We start from the raw sequence: 22,562 nt of genomic DNA on the forward strand, positions 1-22,562 counted from the left end.
ATAACTCACTATATTTTGTCTTTTGATTCAAAGTTATTGCAATAACGATCTTATTTATAAACATACTTTAAACTGTTATGACACATTTAGTTATTTTAAAATAATTTTATGAGAAATAACAACAAACATTCAACAGTTATTTGCGGGTAGTTTATGAACAAGGTGGTTATAATATCACAAATAAATTTTGAATAAAATAATTATTTTTCTCACTAATGCACAATATAACAACGATTTGAAAAATAAAAAAACGATAGTGCATCGGGCCGTCTAACGCAAATGTAAATTCAATATTCTCACCTCCTCACCTAAATTCAATATTTTATCATGTATTATATTTAACTGAACAATATTTTTTTTTACGACAGAATACAAGCTTGGATTGCAAAAAAGATTCATCAAATTGTGATTCTTTTTTGTATTTTAAATTCAATATTAAAAGACATATATTTAAAAATGGCTACGATGACGATTAATATTTACCTGACCACCAGGCTAGAAACAGAATAAAATAAAATATTCATGTATTTAAGCAATGAGACATGAATCGTGATCTGTAGGGGCAGCTGTGGCAAGATGCGGCGCGGCAGCCATTTGTAAGACGCTGTTAACGACCGCCCGAGCGAGATATCCCAACGTAACGGTCGCAGTGGCCCCAGCTAAAGAACAATCGGATACCGGCTGCCCGCTATCCTGCAATATTAATGGTCAAATTTATAGTAAAGAAAAAGTTAAAATCCACTGCAAACTCCTGTCAAAATAATTTACCGATTATTAAACTAATACAGTTTTTCACACATTTAATAATTCGTACCTACGCAGATCCTAAAAACTACTAAACCGATCTAGATAGAACTCAAACACTTTCAACTGTACGTTGAATATTAGTGAGTTAAAATCATAAAATTATCTCGATATGATTTAGTTTCCGATAAAATAGTAAACAAATACAATTACCTATCACGAACATGTTTACGTAAGGATCCTAAAAATTTATTTAGTTTACATACTTAATATATGTGAGCATGCGTGTAGAGTGTGTGTGTGTGTGTGTGTAACTAGTCTGTGCGTTACATTGATTTAGTGTTATTATCGATTGACAACTGTCCGATAGTGTTCGAGGGATATCATGTTTGAAAGAGTTCCTGCAAAGCCTGCCCTTTAATTTTTATATTACTTTTTAATTCATACTAGCATTTCAATCAACTTATATAGCAAACATATATATACAACAATTGCATTACCTTTGCATATGTAGAATGCGCGTCATCCAGTAATTTATCCAGATCCAATGGTTGTTGAAGATACAGCTCCGGGTTTCTTCGTAATATTGTCGCGAGAACACAGAGTAGTTCCACACAAAGTTGGCGCCTTGCCGCTGACGGTATACGGACTAGTGCCTCTTCCACTAATAATGCGAAAGATAGTTCCGAACGAGACATGTTCACAAGGGTTGGTTGAGCTGGTATTGCATGGCCCTAGAAGATTAATGTCATTATTCTTAAGTATAAAATATTTAGATCAATGTCTTATTGACCTCAAAATATTTTCTAGAATTGTTAATATATCAAAATACTAATAGCTCCATCTATTGAATATTTTATATAACACTAAACCTTTGTAATTAGTGTCTGTATTAATTTATTTGGTCTTGTCTATGATTTATATTTAGTCTACAATTTATGTAAAGAAGTCTTGCTGTCTGTTAATATTTTATTTAGAACGTGAAATCTAAAATGATTTTATAATTAAAACTAATACAAGTAGTAACAGTAATTTCAATTCAGTCCATTTAGAGACTCATGAGCAAGAGAAAAGAAAATTAATACAAGCAGAAATAAAGCAACCAAAATGATGAATGAATATAGTTTAAAAATATATTTGTATGTTATATTCTATACTTAGAGGAATATTTAATGTAATAATATTCCTCTAAGTATAGAGGAATCTTTACTATATGCATACCGAATTTTATAAACTTTTTTCTTAAATTTTATATATTTTGAGTATCGTGAGTGTCATGTATTTTGGTTAAACATTTGAAAACCTTTTCAACAATAACCATAGATTAGACAAATTACTCAAATTTCCTCAAAAACCTGCCCAACTAAAACCGTACAAAAACTCGTTCAGTTGCTTTGGAGTTAATCACACTTACCTTTTTTATTTACAAAATGTCTGAATTTTGTTATTTAAAAAAAATAGGAAAAACGCATGGTTTTATATTAAGGATAATTAGATTTAATATACCGGAGTCATAGTTCGCCCTAGTGTCATTTTTGATTCTCACTCAAAGCTCCTCTAAACAGATACGGACGGCGGACTTTATTAAAGAATATGTAATAATTTCTTACTTGAACAATAATTCCTTGCGGTGTACTCAATAGTATATCCCAAACTTGCACATAAAAGTGTTTAGGAACTCGACACAGGCAGCCTTCTAATTGCCGTCTCTGTAACTGGGTTAATCTGTAATGGCAATTTAATAAGGTGGGAACATTATACATAGTCGCACATCATATTTTAATTTAAAACGTCAAAGAAGAATAAACACACATATTATCGATAAAAGATTATAAGGTCAAAGATTAATTCCATCAAGAAGTTTGTCAATGCAGATTGAGAAGTAGAATACGAAATTACACTCGTATCACGTATTTTTAAGGCCGCTTTTACTGGGCACCACTACGATGTAGAACTCCATGAAATGAGCGTATCAATTCTTAAAAGGCCGTCAACGCACTCGCCAGCCATTGAGTTTTCTAGGCGGCGGTATCACTTAGCATCAGATAAGATTTTCCCCCTTTTTTCATTAAAAAGAGAACCGGGGTGGTGATGCGAACTCATATAATTCTTTTTTGGTAGACGTCATTTTGTTTCACACACAATCATAATATACTTTTAATGTAATGATGTAAACTGTTGTGAACATGTGATAGTATTTCGTCCCACTATATTCTGATATTTGCGACTTTAACATAGCCTGGCCTGCTAATAATAATAAAAAAAGCTTGGTGCGTAATTTCTTACAGACTACTGAAATAGGCAAAACAACTCATTATTAATAATTTAGTTAAAATTGGCCCTTAGACATAGACTATATTTTTTTTCTTTAATCAAACTATTACGAGGCACCGCCTTCGCTAAAACTTCCACACTCTATACAATAAACAAGCTCACAGCTCTTGCCAATTTATGTACTTTAATAGACCTTACCCCTTTTCATCAGCCCAGTCGGATACAGTGAGTACCCTTTGAAGCAGTGTCCGTAATTTGAATGGCGATAGACTTTCGAGAGTGGCATCAGCCTTCTTTTCGTTGGGGAAAAGTTCCAAATATATCCGAATCGCCTCCAACACCCATCCCACGCGAATCTTCAGTATACCACGGAACATATCAGGATTTGTGGCAATCAATCGGCCACAGTACAGCACGACTTCCTGTAAAATGTATGAGATGTAACGTAAAAAACCATAAAAATGAAATCGAATCTATCTATCATGTATAAACAGAAAGTAAGGAGTTTCACTTTAAGGGAATCTTAAATTTTACTTTCCACATGTACCAGAACTATATCTAAATCAGAATATATATAATACTAGCTGCCCCTACGAACTTCGTTTCTCCATCGTTTCACATAAATTTAATTTATACTTTAGCCTCAATAACACGTGGTAATCATGATATGTATTGAATTGTAACTTATATGACACGTTTGTCGGTTTACCACAGCAGTCCCATCTATTGATTATTTGCTCAATTCAGTCGAAAAGTATCGACATCTGTTAGAATCTTTTGGAGTTAACAGATAATTGTCAATTAATTATAGACAAATAATTTGCAATAAAATAAAATTGCGACTATAAAGATCTAAGCTATCCTATCTCTTAAGTTGGACCAGACTGCTCACGGTGTGCCAATTTAATTTAAAATCGGTTAAGTAGTTTAGGAGTCTTTCGCGGACAAACATCGTGACAGGAGATTTATATATATTAAGATATATATAAATCTCCTGTCACGATATTTGTCTTGTCTTGTATATAAGAAGAATAGTCTTGTAAAGCCGTAATGTACACTAAGGAAGCTGTTTCATCAAAATTGAATAACGGACCATCTAAATAAATTATTTGAGCGTAAATATTAAATTTATTCAATCTTGAGTAATAATAATAATGTTTAGAAATACATTTATTCTAATAACGAAATCTCATTAATAAATAATAATCAAATAGAAATACGGTCGCTTAGTGCCATATCGTCATAATCTGTTACTTTTTTATTTAATTTGATTTAGGTTAAACTAAAAAACAAAACTTGCAAATTTTTTTTTTTCAAACCATACGTTTCAATTAATAGAGGTCATGTTCATATTCTTAGTTAAATTACAACGTTCAATATATTTTTATTCTTTTTATTTGCTGTGTCTAGTTTGTTTCATCACCTTGGAACTCATGGAATTGCTTACCAGACAAAATATAATACATAGTAACTACCTAAAACTTTCTACATACCCCATTGAATTATTAAATATCTGTCTCGTTTTTTTTAATCCAATGAAAGAGTAAATATTTTAATCTGTGCATGTTGACGGGTTATATGACTTTCAAACTATTTGTATTTTAACTATTCATATTAGATCTTTTGACATTAGTTTACGTTAATTTACCTGTTGCAACACAGCGCCAATGACGTCATAAGGTTGAATAGTAGAATACATTACAGATTGTATTTCGCCCGGCGTCATCGGCTTATCGAAGACAGTCTCCTTTTGACCGATCACACCAACTGTTAACTGCAAGCATATTTTAATATTTTAGAGTTTCTTACAGAAACTGGTTGCCTGGAAATTTCGCTTTCGAGCGATATCTTCCGCCAGTTACTTCTCATTTAATCACGTCTATTTTATAAATAAATATATAAGAGGATACCTGCGTGCGAGGTACTTCTTAAGGTAATGAAAGGGGCTATTTTAGAGTATTTAAAATATCATATTATTGAGAGTTATCTCTAATTTGGCTTAAGAGCATTATGCAGTAAAATACCTTATTAGTAATCATTAATTTATCAAAGTTCATTTTTAACGTGATAACATCTTAGAAATCGATGAACGCCGGCTGCACGAACGACAAAACTTTACTCATTTCGTACGTTCCGCCTAAGCCGAGCGTGCAAGCGAAAGCGCAAGCAATAGAGCGGCAAAATCAGGTTAAGCGTTTGGCATGTGAAGTATTTATCTCTCTACCACTCCATTGGCTGATGCATCCGAGGAAAAGAGACAGCGGTAGCGCATAACCAATACGTGTTTATAAAGTTAAGTGAAAACTTAATAGGAATTTCATTGTTTATTACAACAATCATTGCAGCAAAAAGGTAATTATTTTTCTAGTTTTAAAAATTTGATTAGCCATGTAATCTCATATATTTGATTTTTTTTTATTAACGCGTGTAAATAAATGTTAATTTATCCAATTAATTGAATTTTTCAATTAACTCCTTAACTCTTATACAAATAATAATTTAGTGATAATAATTCAATTCAATTCATTGCATATTTTTAAGCAATTTTATTATCGTCCGTTAACTAACTTTACCGACAACCAAATTTTTTTTTACGTCAATAACGTGGCACAAAACTGTCACGGATTAGTCAAACCGACAATTACCATACCATACCAGTATATAACGTTTTTTCCTAATCTGTCTAATCCTAATATCCTAATATTACCTAAGTTTATTACGTCGTATACTGTTTATGATCGGAATATAGTATGAACCTATTTGCCTTTTGTACGGCGACGCCATCTTGCCAAAATATTTTAGCGCGTAAAATTAAGAATATTTAATTTGAATTGCTAACGCTTAATAAAAGTACGTAATTGTCACCATTAGTAACAATGAAATCTGTAAATGGTTTTTAAAATCATGTCGAATAGCCCATTGCAAAGAGAAAATTATGAATGCACATTTAGGTATTGCATCAATTTTTTTTTAATCCAAATAAAAAAAATGCCTAAAATTTAATAAACTTTATTTTTTCGCCAAGTTTGTTTAAATACTAATGCTTTTTTTATGGAATTACAAACAAATGTATTCATACCTGCTTTCCGTTAACGAGTACAGTTGTTATGAAGGGGCTGATAGAGTCCACAGTATGGTTAAGCAGCGATGAGCAGTATCGCACTGCGCGCCACTGACGAAGTACGCCGGCACTGTGATACAGACTTTTAAGGGACTCCAGGGCACTCATACCATTTACCTGAAATACATATCATAATATATTTATCAATGTATATAAGATATATATCTTTGAAAGACAGTTTCCTTTTGATTATACGGTGAAAATCTTTTATTTATTTATTTGAAAACTCAAGAGTATTAGGAAATAATAATTTATTAGTGAATGAAAATTATTCACTTCATATTCTCATTCAAAATATCTCTATATGATATTTTTCTTAATAGCACATATAATACATGTAAGTAAATAAAACATATTAAATATATTAATTATGCATAATATAAGTAATATATATTACACGTGCACTACTCCATGCCACCCCACCCCCCTCGTTCATTTAAATTCAGAGTACACTCACGTATGACATAAAACAAATGTCAAATCCAATACATTTTTTACATACCAGTATAAATCTCACATGTACTTACTGTAATGTTAATTTTCAATAAAATAGTTAATCACGTATTTTACATTAAACCTACCTCATACATAGGTCCCTCTCGATCCATCAAAATCCCCCACAATTGACTCTGTGCAAATATATTCTCTGTGGATCGCAAAGCTTCGACTACATCTGACGTAGATCTGTGCTTGAACGACTCATAGTTAAGAATCTGTTCTCTATATGTTAGCGTCCGTGGTACATCAGTTAACGATTGATAGCCAATGTAATCGTGCTGCAATTGTTTGAATTGTGTGAACATCTCCGATGGAAATTCGCCTTGACTCATGAAATCTAGATGCTCTGAAATATTTAAGATAAATCACATATTAAACGGATTAGTATAAAACGATGGGACATGTTTTTTTTTATTTTTTTTTATACCCTCTGGTCGTCTTGCCCTCAGATTGCATTAGTTTCTTTGATCATGTTTACAGCAAGGTACTGTCCGACACATGTCGTCGATTTTTTGGTTTTGAGTCATGCCGTTTCCTCTCAATGTTTTCCTTCACCGCGTGGGCGAGTGTTACACGTCTATATAATCTCTGGGAGGAGGGTCGCATGCTGAACCCAACAATCAATACGGCAATATATCGGTTGTTGGCTTAGATTTAAGTTTATAGCCAAAATATAAAGGAAATTAAAACAAAATTTAAGATTTCTTTTCATATGAAAGACGAGAGCTACCACAACGTCTATTTCAAAAAACAATTTCCATACAATATATTTTTTTAATCTCACCTATGCAAGAGCTTGATATAAGATTCTGCAGTCGCCCCAGTCTCACTTTGACCCCATCACAGTGCCCCTTCTTCAGCATCGCGAAGAGATCTAACATCTGCTTAAAGTGTGGGTCTCGCATGTGTTCTTCACGAACTAATAGACACACTGTTGGCCTACCCGAAAGACGCCAATATCTGATAAAGAAGTAGGGAAATTTTAAATTACATTGTCTACACTTATATTCAGAAGTATTCTTAAACATTGGCTACCTGATGAGTTTTCAGACGCGAAAAACAAATTAATTAACTCTGAATACTTTATTACTTAAGAATATTATTTGGGTCCAATACTGGCTTCACTTCGTAAAGCCAATTTATTTACAAAAAATATTTATTCTGTATACATACACAGATTACACACACATCTATATATACCTATACATCTATGTTCTTTCATAAAACTACTTATTGCACTAATCAACTATTATTTCTAAACCACAAACTAAATTGTATATTTTCCAAAATATGTACTTACTTCCCAACAAATTGCAATTCAGTTTTAATATCATCGATTAGAAGGGCCATATCCCGATATAAGTAAAACTCTGACACTTCAAAAATCAGCGGATAGCACAAAACTGTCATTCCGCACACGCGATAAATCTAAAAAAATCAAATATCTAAATAATCAATTATTTGAATATTTTTTAACTCTAGCTTACAAACAAAAACCTTGGCTGTTGAAAAGAGTGACAGAGATCATTGCCAGTTATTCCCCTTCTCCTTTGATTTGGGAATTGGAAATAAATGTAAATTTACAAACTTAAATCTTTTCACTGGCCAAATTTATATTGATTTTCTTTGGTCCAGCAACCTACCTTACTAGTTCCTAGGGAACCTACGGGTCGAATGGGACGACCTGTCAGTTTCAACTTGGCACATACACCCAACTCGCGATAAACGTGTACCAACTGAGTAGAACTGCAAACCTAGAAGATATAAAAACTCATTTTTGTATTTCTATTATAAATTCCGTAAATCCAGTTCGACAAAATATAAGAAAATTCAAAAAACACTTCTGCGTGGTAATTATAAATTAATTTTTTTTTACTATTCTTTCATTTAAAAATTGAATCTTATTGGACCACCATTTAGACTAACTGTAGAAAAATTAATTAAACATTTATGATGTTTATAAATTATAATGTATCCTTATTCCCTAAGTCGTTTCCCAAGAAATTACGCTTCCTGAATATTTACATTTTGTCTGACCCCAACTAGCTAATGTACAATGTTTAAAAATTACCTGTACTGGTTCTACTTCGTGAGGTGTCTGTGTTTGTATTCCATACGTTCCCATCATAGCTTGAAGCCGCATTGATTCAGCTATTAGTACAACTTGAACCACTAGGTCAGTAGCAATACCCTAAACATAAGAATACTTAATAAATGCATACAATATAAACATTGTATAACAATTAACAAAGACGGAATTCCAATTCAACATAATTGAGGATATTAAATGTCTACAACTATAGTAACAAACTCTTCAACAGTAACAAAGCTATGCGAAAGCTGCATTCACTTGTTTGTGCATACTGCATACATTTGTGCAATAAAGTCAACTAATACCATTGCAAAGAGCAGTGTTAGACTAGCAGCTTTAGCTTGCGACTTGGAGATCAAAGCTACGACACGGTTGATCCCCGGCCATGATAGATGTACCAATGGACATTCTGTCTATGTGCGCATTTAACAATCGCTCGAACGGTGACGGAAAACATCGTGAGGAAACTGACGTGTCTTAGACTCAAAAAGTCGACAGCGTATGTCAGATTAGGAGGCTGATCACCTTGCCTATTAGATTTGATGAAATGATCATAAAACATATTCAGAAATCTGAGGCTAAAGAGGTTGTAGCGCCACCGATTTATTTTTAATACGATTGCAAATAAAAACAATGGGTTTGATCTCTGTACAAAAGGTGTTCATAGAAACACCTACAGCACTTAACTGTTTTGACATCATAAATGTAATGGTTGTAAATGTAAAATACAGTTACTTTAATTTGTTTTTCTTGTGTTCATAAGTGTACATGTTTACCTATATGAATAAAGATATTTTGATTTGATTTGTTTTGATAATCTGTTGTATGATGTCAAAACTGTTTAGGTTTTCAATTGAAATATGTATTGACATTTTCTGGGAATATTTTGCATAAAATATTTTCGACTATCAATATTGTGGAAGGACCTTTTCTCTACTTTTACTGTTGTGTGACAGTGCAATTGACAGTAGTTTTGCTACTCAGTTTAAAACGCATAATTTGGCCAAGTGAACACAATGTGCTTTATTTACCTAAAATACGAGAGAATTACTTACGAACGCAGGTTTAGCCTTAAGTTTGGAGCATGAAAAGGAAAACACGATGTTTTATCTCAACCATTTCTAGATTTTAACACTTTAAGAATTATTTACTTTACCTCAAATATATATAATATATAATATCTTTAATTTGTCTAGTAATAAATTGTATGTTGTTTTCACGGCGAATAACATATCTACGCATTTAGACCTCATTTATTTTATAGGCAAAGTACATTTTTTAAATCGTTTAAAAACTCTTAAAGAGCATTTATGTAATGTTTAAGAAGATTTTTTTAACTTACCTGAAAAGCAGAATACCGCCCAGCCCTCCTAGGTCGATTATATGAAGGGAGATACCGTCTTATAGGATCTAACTCGTTTACGTGTAGTAACCCACCCGTTAACAGTTGAGCCAGCACGAACAATGATTGCGCCCATAGGAACAAGCCTCCCGTATCTGTATTAAAGGTTTGTATTTAAATAAGTTATGTAAAGAAAATAAAAGAAGAATATTAAATCCCAATTAAAGGACTTGAAGCTTTATGCGAAGTGGGATTTGTTTAAATCTTTAAGGTTTTGTCTTAAATTCAAATAACACTTGTGACGAGTACTAACATCTCTTAAAAAAGCGTAATGGATTAAAACAATTTAAAATCATAATTAATTTATAGAAAAACCATAATTAATAACAGTTTTTAACGTCGGTCACGTTTCAATACGGTAACACATTAGTGGAATCTATGATAACGTACCATGCCAGTAAATAGTATATGTACTCATCTGTCTAATCTATTCAGATATACATATGTGAATTTGTATTAATTTAGAATAATAATAAACACTTAAAAAACTTGATGTTTGTTTACATGTTACTGTCATGGTACGTCGTAGTAATTGGTGCGACGCCATCTTGTCCAGCGAAGTATTTTGGCGGGATGTAATTATACATGTTTAATTTGAATCTTTAATACCTAACAGAATTAAAAAAATATATGTATAGGTTCCATAGATATTAATCTAAAATTATTTAAAAAATCTTGTCAATTACCTTATCGGTACTAAAAGCAATCTAAAAACTAAAGAATGCAAAAGTTTTAATAGAGTTTCAACTTTGAATCTGATAGGATTTTTTGTGTTATAGAGTATAGACATATGAAAGAACTCCTTCGTCTGAATATAGAGAATGAAATGGTACAGAAAAAACAATTTTTAATTATTTTGCTAAGCATTAGTGACTGTCCAAGCGAGAAGTAAATAATTATTTACAAAGGAAGAAAGAAAAGTGCAGTGCAAGATTGAGCTGTGCTAAGTAAAGCACAAAACATACATTTTACCTTTATTGTCATTATCTCCTGGTTGGTCTGAAATTGGTTTAAATATGTTTTAATATAGACAATAGATGACCCCGAAGGCTAATCGAGAAATTATGATAAAACATCTTTAACGGACTTAACTCCGAAAGTTACTCTATATACATATCAGTGTTTATTCGTTATTTTATTTAAGTAAAGGCATTCTTTTTATTAAAGTTAAAATATAAATTTTCGTAATACAATTTATATTAAATTAAGTTTTCAATTAATTATTACTCCAAGCCATTTTGAACATATAAGACCTCTTTAAAAGCTTGAATTTCATACCCAAACTAGCAAACCATAAAAATAGATATGTGTAGGACAGGCTTGAAAGCCTCAGTGAACCGTGATAAATTGTATCTTAAGGGTCATAGAGACGTGTATAACGCGATTCAGAGTAGTGTTGCCCAAAGCAAGACCAAGACGAGACTTAGACCAGTCTTGGTATTGGTCTTGCGTCAATATACCTGGTCTTGTTCTTGGTATTGGTATTGCGCTCTCAGTCTTGGTCTTGGTCTTGATCTTGCAGCAAGAGTCTCGCAAGTCTCGCAAGACTTGTAAATACCTATTAGCCTATTGCTATTTATTCGTCACTCATGTCAAATTGTAAACATTCACTCCGAAAGCAATAAGAATTTAGAGTATCTAGCTAGTAAATGGGCGAGAATAATAAATAAGATAGACTCGAAGCGAAACTCAATTGGAAATGACTGAAATTGAAATAAAAACTCATATTTATAAGCACACAAGCCGAAGACCGACAAAGAAAAATGCGGCATTCTTTGATAGATAGAATAAATCTTTGAAAGATTAAAAAACAGAAGTATCAGAATCAAAATCATATAGGTTTTGTGCCTACGCAAAAATAAAGTGTAGATAATTATGCAAATAATATTGTTTATTATGTTCCTTTTTTATTGGAACTATATGTTGCCTGCTGTTTTTATGGCGGTTACTAGCTACTAGAGTAGATATGATAGAAGTTGATAAACCGACACTGCAAATCTCGATTTTTGGAAATGTGTGATTTTAAAACCAAATGCGTAAAGCAATATGACGTCGCTCATATTTGGAGGTTTCCACGTTTCAAGTTAATGTTTAAATCACCCACTTCCAAATTTGCAGTGCAATGTCCTTCAAAAAGGTATAATAGGTATTAATAATAATATAAACTAGGTATATTATTATAAATTTTTTATAATATCCTTACGACTACAATCTTCCTTGCGAGGAAAACATAATCTACGTCCGTTTTGAGCACCCAAAAACCTATTATATTCTTTGGAACCATAGGCAGTGGCGGCGACCTTTGACATGAAAGCGACGCGACAACACAAAGTCTAGGACTAAATTTTTACCTATTTTGGTAGGATTGTCAATGTTGGCATTAGCACAGAAAAATAAAATTAAGTAAACACAACGTTTATCACTTTTTTAATAACTAGGTATCCACGATAGAATATTTTTTCTACTAATTCCCTAAGTACTCAGTCTTAATATATTTTAAGTTAATAAAACGAAAGCACTGACATGGCATATACAATTTTCAATGTTGCTGCTCACACTTTAGTACCTAGGTATATCACTCACTGTCTAACATTTACCGATATTAACAATGATTATTTCGAAATCAAAATATTCGCAATTCAATAGATGCAATACCTACTTAGTTATTAATTATCATGTCGCCCGACAGCCAGTGTGAGAATGTATTTGTACAAGAAACTTAGAGCATTCAATTTATACCTACCTACTGCTAGACATCTTCACGGTCATTTAATTTTATCCTCCTGTACCAACCCTATCAAAATAGGTAACAATTTTGTGTGCCTCTGTCCGTACTCTTTGTCGGCGAATGCGGCGCTCAAACAGTGTCAAATGCTGTGATACACTTGTTGCAAACCGCGTCGTCTTTGTCGGTAAATTATCAAATATGTATATTACCGACCGACCAATAGTTTATTCGCAGAACGTCACATTTTCCCAATCAACATTGAACCTTAAATCTCTTTGGATATAGTTGAAAATCTGTTAAAGAAATTTGATAACGCCCAAATCTCAGTTTGTCTTAACTGCAAGACGCAAGAGTATTGCAGGCTTAAGTATTGTCTTGCTCAAGTCTTGCAGGCTTCAGTCTTGGTATTGGTCTTGCTACGATAAGGCGGTCTTGGTATTGGTATTGGTCTTGCAAAAATGCAAGAACAAGACCAAGACTGCAAGACCAAGACCGATTTTGGGCAACACTAATTCAGAGTATGACGTCACTAACGTCGAATTATCTGTGTAAGCATAGACAATTTACTGATACGTACTTGCCGGTACTCTTCGTACAGAATAGGGTTCGTTGCGTTCACTTTCAACACCTTCTCGAGGCACGTAGTAGTACCAGGGGATGACTGGGTCTAAAATTAATCATTAAATTCATCAAATGAAGCAAACTTATGCATAAAACATCTTATTTTTGACTAGGTATAAAATAGCGGCCTGTCCTGACTTCGCGCGGCAGATAATTTTTTTAAAAGTTTGAAAATAAATATAATCAACTAATATAGATAAAGATAGATAGTAAAAACAAAAGATAGATAGATAATAAAAACTTACCACCAAATTCATCCATATATATTCTCGACTTCAACAACTTCTGATACTCCTCAACCTGCTCCGGCAATGTCCTAAACACACCATCAATGATCATCATTACATAGAAAAGCGGCCACTCAGATTCCATTCCATCAAATTCCTTCAATTCACCCTCATTATAATAACGCCTATTGGGATCTTCCAACACACACTTATAACCGTCCCGACTAAACCTTTTAAAACCATATTTCCCTTTTAAACGATTCAAAAGGTTCGTTTTAGTTAATTGCACCAAGATATCTTCGTGTGTTGCGAAAGCAGGGAAGGATATTGTTGGCAGTAGCGCGGCGTCAACACCCTGGAATGACAAAGAGACTTTAAAGAGAGATTCTTGCAAACAAACATCACAAAAATAATAATAAAATAAATAATAAAAAAATGATCAAAAAATTTACTATCGAAACAAATGTCAATTTATAGAAAAGGTATAATAATAGTAAGTATGATTATTAAAATAAGCTTTATTGCCATAGTTTATTAGCTCCTTTTTTTACGTATGATTAACAAATTAGTTATAATTATTACCTTAGAACTAGATTCCCGTGGCAACATTGTTTCAAAAATACTTCTGTTTCTATTGTGTGCGTCAATATCTACGTATACAACGCTCCATGAGGCTCCTTTGTCACCAAATAAATTGCATCCATTGATTGCTTCAAGGGCTGCCTTTGCCATACCTAAAAAATTATTTCATTTTTCCATATAATTTTAATGCCTGTCTGCAAAATGTGTAATAAAAAATTTATTTATTTTAGTTAGTTCTTTCTTAGTTTGTTCGTTCTTAAATATCATGCAAGCTTAATAATACAAGAAAACAAGATATTTTTTTTAAACACGTCAATTATATTAGAACATCTAAATTAGGAACAAGCAGGAACACAATATGTAGAAGCTAGGAACAAAAATACAGCAAAATACCAGAACTTTAATCTAAAACTAAATAGAAACGTAAAAGCTAAAACCTCATTAACATTTTCATTAATGTCAGTAATTAAATGGTAAGAGGAAGATAGCCTATTCACAGAATCATTACAAGTAGAGTAAAAGTAAATTTTAGGTATATATAAAAGTGTAGGAACTTATATCTAGAATCTCTAGAGGTTATAATGAAAGACAAAGCCCCTTAAATTCTCAACTCAAGTAGCAAATCATAATCAATGTTTTTGACTATTAATGTTCAAAAGTGGTGACATGAAATTATTCCCAGATTTACATTATTATTAAAATATAACGTAATAGTTGGTATTATTGTAAGAATAAGTTTTTACCTATAGATGATGCATGAATTTCTGGTGTACCATCATTATACTTAGAACCTCGTTCCCACATGCCATAATCAGGTGTTCTGTATGCTCTTTCAACATAGTATACCAGGTTTTGAACAAATGCAACTTCATCCTATAAATAGAAATTGTATTTTTTAAGTTACAGCACAAATAATTTTATTTTCTGGTGACCCAGCTCGAGAAAAATCTGTTTAACATATACATTATTTTTGCAGTAAAGCATATGGAATATAACAATAATTTACACACTTACTTGTGTATAAATAATTTGCAGTCCAGATGTAATCATTTGTACCAAAAAAAGTAAATATAAGGACACTACATCAATTTGTAAGTGATGGTACTGATCATCATCAAGTACTGGTTCTCCTGTTGTAAGATGGAACTTTACATGCAATGCATGGGCCGCACTCTGCCTCGTCTTAAAGGCTTCTACTCTTGCTGCTTGCTTGATCCAGCATTCTAATACACCTCTCATACATTTTACAGTACTTTGCCCTAATTCATGGGACTTTCCACGATCATCATCTATACGTCTGAAATAAATATAAACAGATAGTTGTGTTTAATATGATAAAACCAAGCCTTAGGGAAAAATGTATCAGTGAAACAGAAGCCCACTGGCCTGATAGAAATAATTATTTGTGAAAAAATAGCGCAGAAATATTGAGGCAATTTAATTTGAATAAAAATGAATTAGAATTTGACCTACCTATAAGCTTGGTAAAGACCCCATACAGCTGAAGCACAGTAAATGCTATCTCTCACACTTGCTATATGAAGATCAGAGGAAAGCACTGGGAATAAACCAGTTATGGGGCTTTGAAATCGTAGTAGCTGCCGTTTAACTGTAAATTATGATAAGAGTCTTGAAATTTAAAAATTGTATATTGATTAAACATAAAATGGCTCAATTCTTAAAATAAAAGGCGCTCACCAATGGCATAATAAATATCTAGCTGGCGGACTGTATCTTCATAATTAGATATTTTCAAAAATTGGTGAGCATTGATTTCATCAATGCTGCCCTGGCGAATCATTAGGTCCGGATGGTTCTAAAAACAAATTTCAAACTTCTTAATTTGTATGTCTGAGCATAGGGAGCTAAGTTTATAAAGACTATTTAATAAGTTTAGCAAATCAATAAGCAAATTCCACAGTTTAAAATATAATTGACGGTGAAATGAATAATTAAAAGAGATAACTTTCAATAAATTAATAAGTACACACACCTACCTTGGTAGAACCTAATCACTTCACGGCTATTTTGATTTTTTGACAGCTTAAGTTAAATGTTTGTATACCAAAAAGAAAAAAAATACTTTCAAGGTCAAAAGGTCAACCATAGATTATAATCATTACCTTTAATTTACAAACAGATTACATGGCTAAACGCTAAGGCACATTGTGGCACTATGAAATAATGAAAATTATTACACTAAGGCATCCGATTAATATTGAATGATTTTAATTATAATAATTTTGATATAAGTTAGTCTAATTTCCGTGGAATATTACATCCTATAGATATCATCAGTCCATTAATTTATTGACACATAGGTGACACTTGTGACTTGAAGTTTAACTTGAATTTTGAGATCTCTAAATATAATAAATATACTATAATTTGTATATACAATTCTGCGAGATTCGCGAGTTGTGTACACAACAAATATTTATATTTATGTAGATATTTAATGTTGCTAATTGCTATTATAACGAGGTCGCATTTTTAACTAATAATTATCCATTTTTTTTAAATAACAAGTATAGAGTAATTAGTGGTAGTAAATGGTTATTAAATTACCCTCGTCGATACTCGATGATAGTCTTTAGTCATCTCCAAGGTAAATTACGTGTATATTTTATTATACTAAAAAAAATATATTGTTTGATTCTTTAGACTTGTTACTCTAGATTATTTACCATCGTTAGGAATAAAATGAATCATGAGGTGCAAGAGGAGCCCAAGACATCCAGCAACAGAGAGTCACAGGTTGAATGGATTTTTACAATGTTAACACATAAATTAACAATGCATCTTTTCACATTAAAAATCAAAGAATAGATATGAAGACATTGGGTCCATAACAAACATTCATGGTGGGGTATGTGTGTGTGTATGTCTGGTGTGGTTATGGCTTTTGATTGGATATATAATGGAGCAGAATGTTTTAAGAAATGATTGTTACAGACTTAAAAGTATTGTAACCTATGAAGTAAAACTAATTATAATTGTAAATTCAAGTGCTAATACACTGTTATACATTAAACAGAAACTAAAATAAACAGATCCTTAAAAAGAAAAATACTGTTAAATGTATCCACTTTTATAATTTATTTGATTAATGTCTATTTGCGACAGATGCGCGAGTAATTGAAGCATGAGGTGTATTGCATACTGTATGTGTCACTAATTATGTGTATTAATATATTAATATTTCTAATTTAACTAACATTCATTCCCTTAACATGGAAAGCCAACCCCTGATTACTTGTTTATTGTTTAACAAACTTAATTATGTGGTCCTTAGATCTAGAGAATATAGAAAATAATTTCAATGCTGCCCTGATTTCTTTACATTGCTTGCTTACCCTTCTTCTTTTCATGTTATAGCTAGATCTGTTCAGTTTAATCGGAGGAAGTTGGCCACCAGCACCAAGAGCACCTGAGAGACAATATGGTACTGTACCAAGAACTCCCAAAAAAACTCCACAGTATACTCATGAAAGAGTGAAGTCAGTGAATCTATTGAATCACATAGTTCCAGATAGAAGAAAGAAACCAGTGTTAAATTCTGCTACTAGCAGTAATTTTTATACTAAAATGGTGCATGATACAAAGAAAATTGAAACTGGAGTTTTAGTGGGTATGGTGTTTATTGATTAATTACTTATAAAAATATGTTTTAATTTAGTCTTAAGTTTCATATCATACACATGATTGCTTATCTCCATTATCTATTAAAATGTAAGTATGTATATTAATTCATTAATCTAACAAACATACATTAGTATAAGCATAGTACTACAATATCTTTAGGACCAATTCAGAAATTTTTAAATAAAAAATTGTTTAGCTCAATTTATATTGAAAATTATTGATATTACGCGCAGTATCACGGTAAACCTATTAAACCCATAGGTTAATTAGGAATGCTACTTATTAATCTATATCTTTAAAGCAAGCAGATCCAAGACAAAAAATAGGATTTAATCTTACCATAATTTACATATTATCCTTACAAAGATCCAATTTTGCGCGTAAACATTTTTACTACTCGACCGCTTAAAACATAGACTACGTAGTAGGACGTCCCATTTTAACTTTCCTATTTCTAATTATAGAATATGCGGGTGAGACGTCGATCGTCAGTTGTTACGCGCTATGTCCATGTCGCAAACGTATTATCTTAGGGAACTTTCAAGGGACGAAATACCGCTATGCGTACTCCAATACGAAACGAGTGTGTTTTTGTTATTAACAATATTTTTATTACAAAATGTTTAACATGTTCGGTCACAATGACTATTAGTACAGACACATCGAAAATTTCTTTTTTTTAAGTATTTCTAAATGTGACAATGTCTATGAGAAAGTGCTTAGACCAACGTTATATTTATTAAGTGCAGAGCTCGTAGATTTATTGTTTACCGGTACTACGGGTACCGGCTAATTGCGTCGCTTGTAACTTTCATTATCTATCTAGGCCGCAGCCAATTTTGTGTGACTTAAAGTTTTTATAAATATTGGCTCTTTTTTCATTATATTTGGACTACAACAGGACATCATTTCTCGTGACTAGATAAACCACTTAGCTTTTTTTAAATGTTTGCCAGCAAGAGACATTATTAACTTCGTCTTTCAGATGTAGGCGGTAATGGAATTCCGGAAGAACTATATGACACACCATCTCTTGGATCGCCTAGATCAATACCTCAATGGCAGGAAAGACAATCACCCATTCACTTGCAAGACGACATTGGTGTTGGTTCGTTGGTTGAAGTAGCAACTGACGTAAACCAGCATTACTATGGTGTGGTCCGATGGATTGGAATAATTGATGGTGAGTATTCATTGCCTTGTAATATATGTATAAAAAATATATCGTCACTCCATAGATTTGGGCATCGTCATCATCGGCTTAAATGGGCGTCTTGTGGGTAAAGTGCGAGCACAAAATATACGAATAATTATCGTACAGTATTAAATTTAGAATGAAATTTTAACATTACAAATAACACTTTTAACTATAACGAACAGCGGGTTCAATGCACCGATCACACTTTTAATCACGATCAACCAAAAATCACATAGACCCGACTCAGTCCAACGTCTCATCACCACAGTGTTTCACTGAATACTCAATCGGAATTCGGAACTACCCTGCGTTGAGCGTACCCTCAAGGCAACTACCCACTCGAGGCTGATTTGCTCGGCTCTAATTGGCCGTAACAATATTCGTACTTTTATTATTTAAGTAATGATTCTAAATTATAAAACAGTAGTAGATAATAATAACAAAACAAACAAAATTATGATTCTAATAAGAAATAGAATAGGATATTTCTTTTTTTATAATCATTAACTAAAGCAACAATAAAATTAACGCTCAATTGACTCGAGCGTGTTGTTCCCACGAGAATGTAATTATTTTAGTTTTTATTTTATTTTATTATTATATATTACTTGAGACATATGAAACATGGTGTAATAAGTAGGTGTAGAAAACTTCGCGTTTAAAAAGAGTGGCGGAGAGTTTATTGCCAGTTCTTCTCTTCTACGCACTTGATATAATTTATATTTCTTTTTTGATCGGAACATTTCCTGAAAATCGGAGTATTCCATATAAAAAATAATTGCATAGGTTTAAGGTACTTTTCTAGTTTATATATTTTCTTGTTTTTGGCTAGGTTTTTTTTTTAAATTTGATTATATATATATGTGGCGTCGATTGCACTAGGTTTAGATTAATTTGTAGCATACGAGCATTCGAAAGCCAATTTAGTCTGACCCTAATCACGAATAGAAAACTTAATCAGCGCTCAGTCTAAGCGAAGCAAAATATAAGTATATCGATTTCCATTTGTACGACGCTAGTCCCCATTAATTATATGGAACATCGTTATGAGTTTGATTAAATTAAAAAATAATAATATGTTTAGTAAAATTTATTCAATCGGTTTATTCATACAAAATATTATTCTAATTCTATTAATTTTCTTAATATTCGGTATATTTTCTTCTTAGATACAGCAACAGCAGGTGTAGAGCTGGAACAGAATGTGTGTGGTCTGGGAGATGGCGTTCGTAACGGGCAACGGTTATTCCCCTGTGCTCCGGGACGTGCGTTATTCGTACCACTTGCATTGTGTCGACGTGATGCAAGGTTTAGAGACACGCCCCCACCGGAACGACATTTGCATAATGAGGAACATTTCGATCAGGTAATCAATATGTTGATGCACCCTACAATCCTAGGATCTTGGTCTGAGATTACACCCGTTTCTTTGATCATTTTAATTTCAAAGACAAGGAGGTGATCAGCCTTCATGAAACACATGTTGTCGATTTTTTTGCTTTGAGACAAACCTGGATCCTCACTATGTTTGCTTTCACCGTGCATACAACTTATATTGGTTATCTTAAAAGCTAACAATAAATATTTAATTTTAAACAAGAAAAATTAGAAATCATTTTCAAATAAATCAATACCAAATTGATATACGTATGTAATATATATTATACTAGCGACCCGCCCCGGCTTCGCACGGGTGCAATGCTGATACTAAATCACAGAACATATAAAGGAGGTAGGACCTTTTTTCAAGTATCTTCGTTTATCTTCGTTTTTTTTTCGAGTATCTTCGTTTATTTTCGTGTATTTTCGTTTATCTTCGTTTATTTTCGAGTATCTTCGTTTATTTTCGTGTATTTTCGTTTACCTTCGTTAATTTTCGTTTATCTTCGTTTATTTTCGTTTATTTTCATGTATTATCGTTTACCTTCGTTTATTTTCGTGTATTTTCGTTTACCTTCGTTAATTTTCGTGCATTTTCGTTTATTTTCGTGTAACTTCGTTTATCTTCGTTTATTTTCGTGTATTTTCGTTTATTTCCGTGTACCTTCGTTTATTTTCGTGTATTTTCGTTTATCTTCGTTTATTTTCGTGTATCTTCGTTTATTTTCGTTTTTTTTCGTGTATTTTCGTTTATTTTTGTGTATCTTCGTTTACCTTCGTTTATCTTCGTTTTTTTTGGGTATCTTCGTTTATCTTCTTGGTTAAGGATTAATGCTGTATTGGTTAAAATCGCTTCGAAAATTAGCCATTATTTGTCGTAAAAAGTAAATGACAAAAAAAGTTATTGTGGGCTATCCATAAGAGATAGACATATACCATCATGGACTTTTCTGTAGACCTTTTCAATGTGTACAATACTTAGTATATTATTTTGATAAAACTTGTAGGGTACAGTCTGCGTTTGCAATGTAAGCGGAAGAAATGTAATTATTTACGACATCATCTTAGAAACCTCAAAAATAACAGTACTTCTTCACTATTTAATGGATGTTATTATACTTATAAACCTTCCTCTTGAATCATTCTATCTATTAAAAAAACTGCATCAAAATCAGTTTCAAAAATTTAAGCATACAAAGGGACATAGGGACAGAGAAAGCGACTTTGTTTTATAATATGTAGTAATGGTTATTTGTACCATTATTTCTACAATATAGTAAATTTTAAGGGGCCAGCTACGAGTTGTACTATACCCAACTTATATAAGAGTTTTAAGTAAAAATACGCTTAATTTATTATCGTCGTACTACATCGAAAGTACCGGGTCTTTCGTACCGTACAAAAACCGTGCGCTCTCTTAAAACCGCCTATGATGGCTCTGTATTTATTAAAACCACTTTTCATCTACGGACAAAGCTGTCGAAGTAAAAGGTGTGGTTATCGTAACCGATTTTTCTCCTTATTTTTAATGTTATTAAGTTGCATTATCTTTGTTTTAATTTCAGCTAGATTACTATTTGTTGGAAGCGCTTTGATGTTATTATTATTGTACTTGAGATTCTGAACCTCCATGGGAGCCCCTGGAGAGAGCTCCTAGGCTTACTTATTTCAATTAATATTATAATTTCCAGCCCGACTGCCCCGTAGTCCCAGGCGTTGTACCACCTTTAAACTCTTTAGGCGACTTAGCAGGCAAGAACCGAGGGATTCAAGGACACCACAATTCCTGTTATCTCGATGCAACTCTGTTTGCTATGTTCACTTTTACAAGCGTTTTTGATGCTCTTCTATATCGACCACCAGAACTTGAAGTAAGTGACATTAGCATGAATTTATACAATTTAAACAAAAAAATACTTTAAGTGTTTTTATTTAATTAGATAGTATCAAAATGGTTTATTCTTACTATAGTCATAGTTTCCTATGAATATGAGATCATACCGGTTAATTGACTGCTGACGAGACTATTTCTTTAGATTACTTTCCAGGG

General features: G+C 32.4%; 2 protein-coding genes across 9 annotated transcripts in view; one reads left to right on the forward strand and one right to left on the reverse strand.

Annotated features, from left to right (window-relative positions):
• Positions 1 to 2: 2 nt before the first annotated feature.
• On the reverse strand, positions 3 to 18,441 carry LOC111001632 (probable phosphorylase b kinase regulatory subunit beta). Of its 6 annotated transcripts, XM_022271581.2 has the most exons (22): positions 18,274 to 18,339; positions 17,646 to 17,719; positions 15,988 to 16,105; positions 15,763 to 15,898; positions 15,304 to 15,586; positions 15,033 to 15,162; positions 14,290 to 14,441; positions 13,726 to 14,062; positions 13,437 to 13,526; positions 11,104 to 11,130; positions 10,072 to 10,226; positions 8,709 to 8,828; positions 8,281 to 8,391; positions 7,938 to 8,065; positions 7,422 to 7,597; positions 6,721 to 6,983; positions 6,098 to 6,256; positions 4,667 to 4,792; positions 3,217 to 3,440; positions 2,355 to 2,469; positions 1,245 to 1,478; positions 3 to 693 (listed from the first exon to the last, which is right to left on the reverse strand). In XM_022271581.2, the coding sequence occupies exons 2-22, from the start codon at positions 17,658 to 17,660 to the stop codon at positions 529 to 531; spliced, it is 3,264 nt and encodes a 1,087-aa protein (XP_022127273.2). In that variant the 5' UTR covers positions 17,661 to 17,719; positions 18,274 to 18,339; the 3' UTR covers positions 3 to 528. The 6 variants fall into 6 exon arrangements, with proteins under 6 accessions (XP_022127273.2, XP_022127280.2, XP_022127288.2 ...); XM_022271588.2 differs by lacking the exon at positions 17,646 to 17,719 and having other exon boundaries at positions 18,274 to 18,441; XM_022271596.2 differs by lacking the exon at positions 11,104 to 11,130.
• Positions 16,675 to 22,562, forward strand: part of LOC111001654 (ubiquitin carboxyl-terminal hydrolase CYLD) — a 15,333-nt gene continuing 9,445 nt past the window's right edge. Inside the window, exons 1-6 of one of the 3 annotated variants that reach the window (XM_022271648.2) lie at positions 16,675 to 16,897; positions 16,968 to 17,046; positions 17,668 to 17,920; positions 18,920 to 19,117; positions 20,302 to 20,498; positions 22,204 to 22,383. In XM_022271648.2, coding sequence (XP_022127340.2) covers positions 16,993 to 17,046; positions 17,668 to 17,920; positions 18,920 to 19,117; positions 20,302 to 20,498; positions 22,204 to 22,383 — 882 coding nt within the window. In that variant the 5' untranslated portion in view covers positions 16,675 to 16,897; positions 16,968 to 16,992. Of the gene's footprint in view, positions 16,898 to 16,967; positions 17,047 to 17,667; positions 17,921 to 18,424; positions 18,518 to 18,919; positions 19,118 to 20,301; positions 20,499 to 22,203; positions 22,384 to 22,562 lie in introns of those variants that run through there. The other 2 variants (XM_022271640.2, XM_022271656.2) reach the window with 2 other exon arrangements.

This window comes from Pieris rapae, chromosome 12 (genome assembly GCF_905147795.1).
Source record: "Pieris rapae chromosome 12, ilPieRapa1.1, whole genome shotgun sequence".
Lineage (NCBI taxonomy): Eukaryota > Metazoa > Arthropoda > Insecta > Lepidoptera > Pieridae > Pieris > Pieris rapae.

Coding starts and splice junctions, on each gene's coding strand:
- LOC111001632 (XM_022271581.2), bottom strand. Junction 15,899..15,987: donor AGATATTTATTATGCCATTG/GTGAGCGCCTTT, acceptor CATAATTTACAG/TTAAACGGCAGCTACTACGA. Junction 15,587..15,762: donor GGTCTTTACCAAGCTTATAG/GTAGGTCAAATT, acceptor TATTTATTTCAG/ACGTATAGATGATGATCGTG.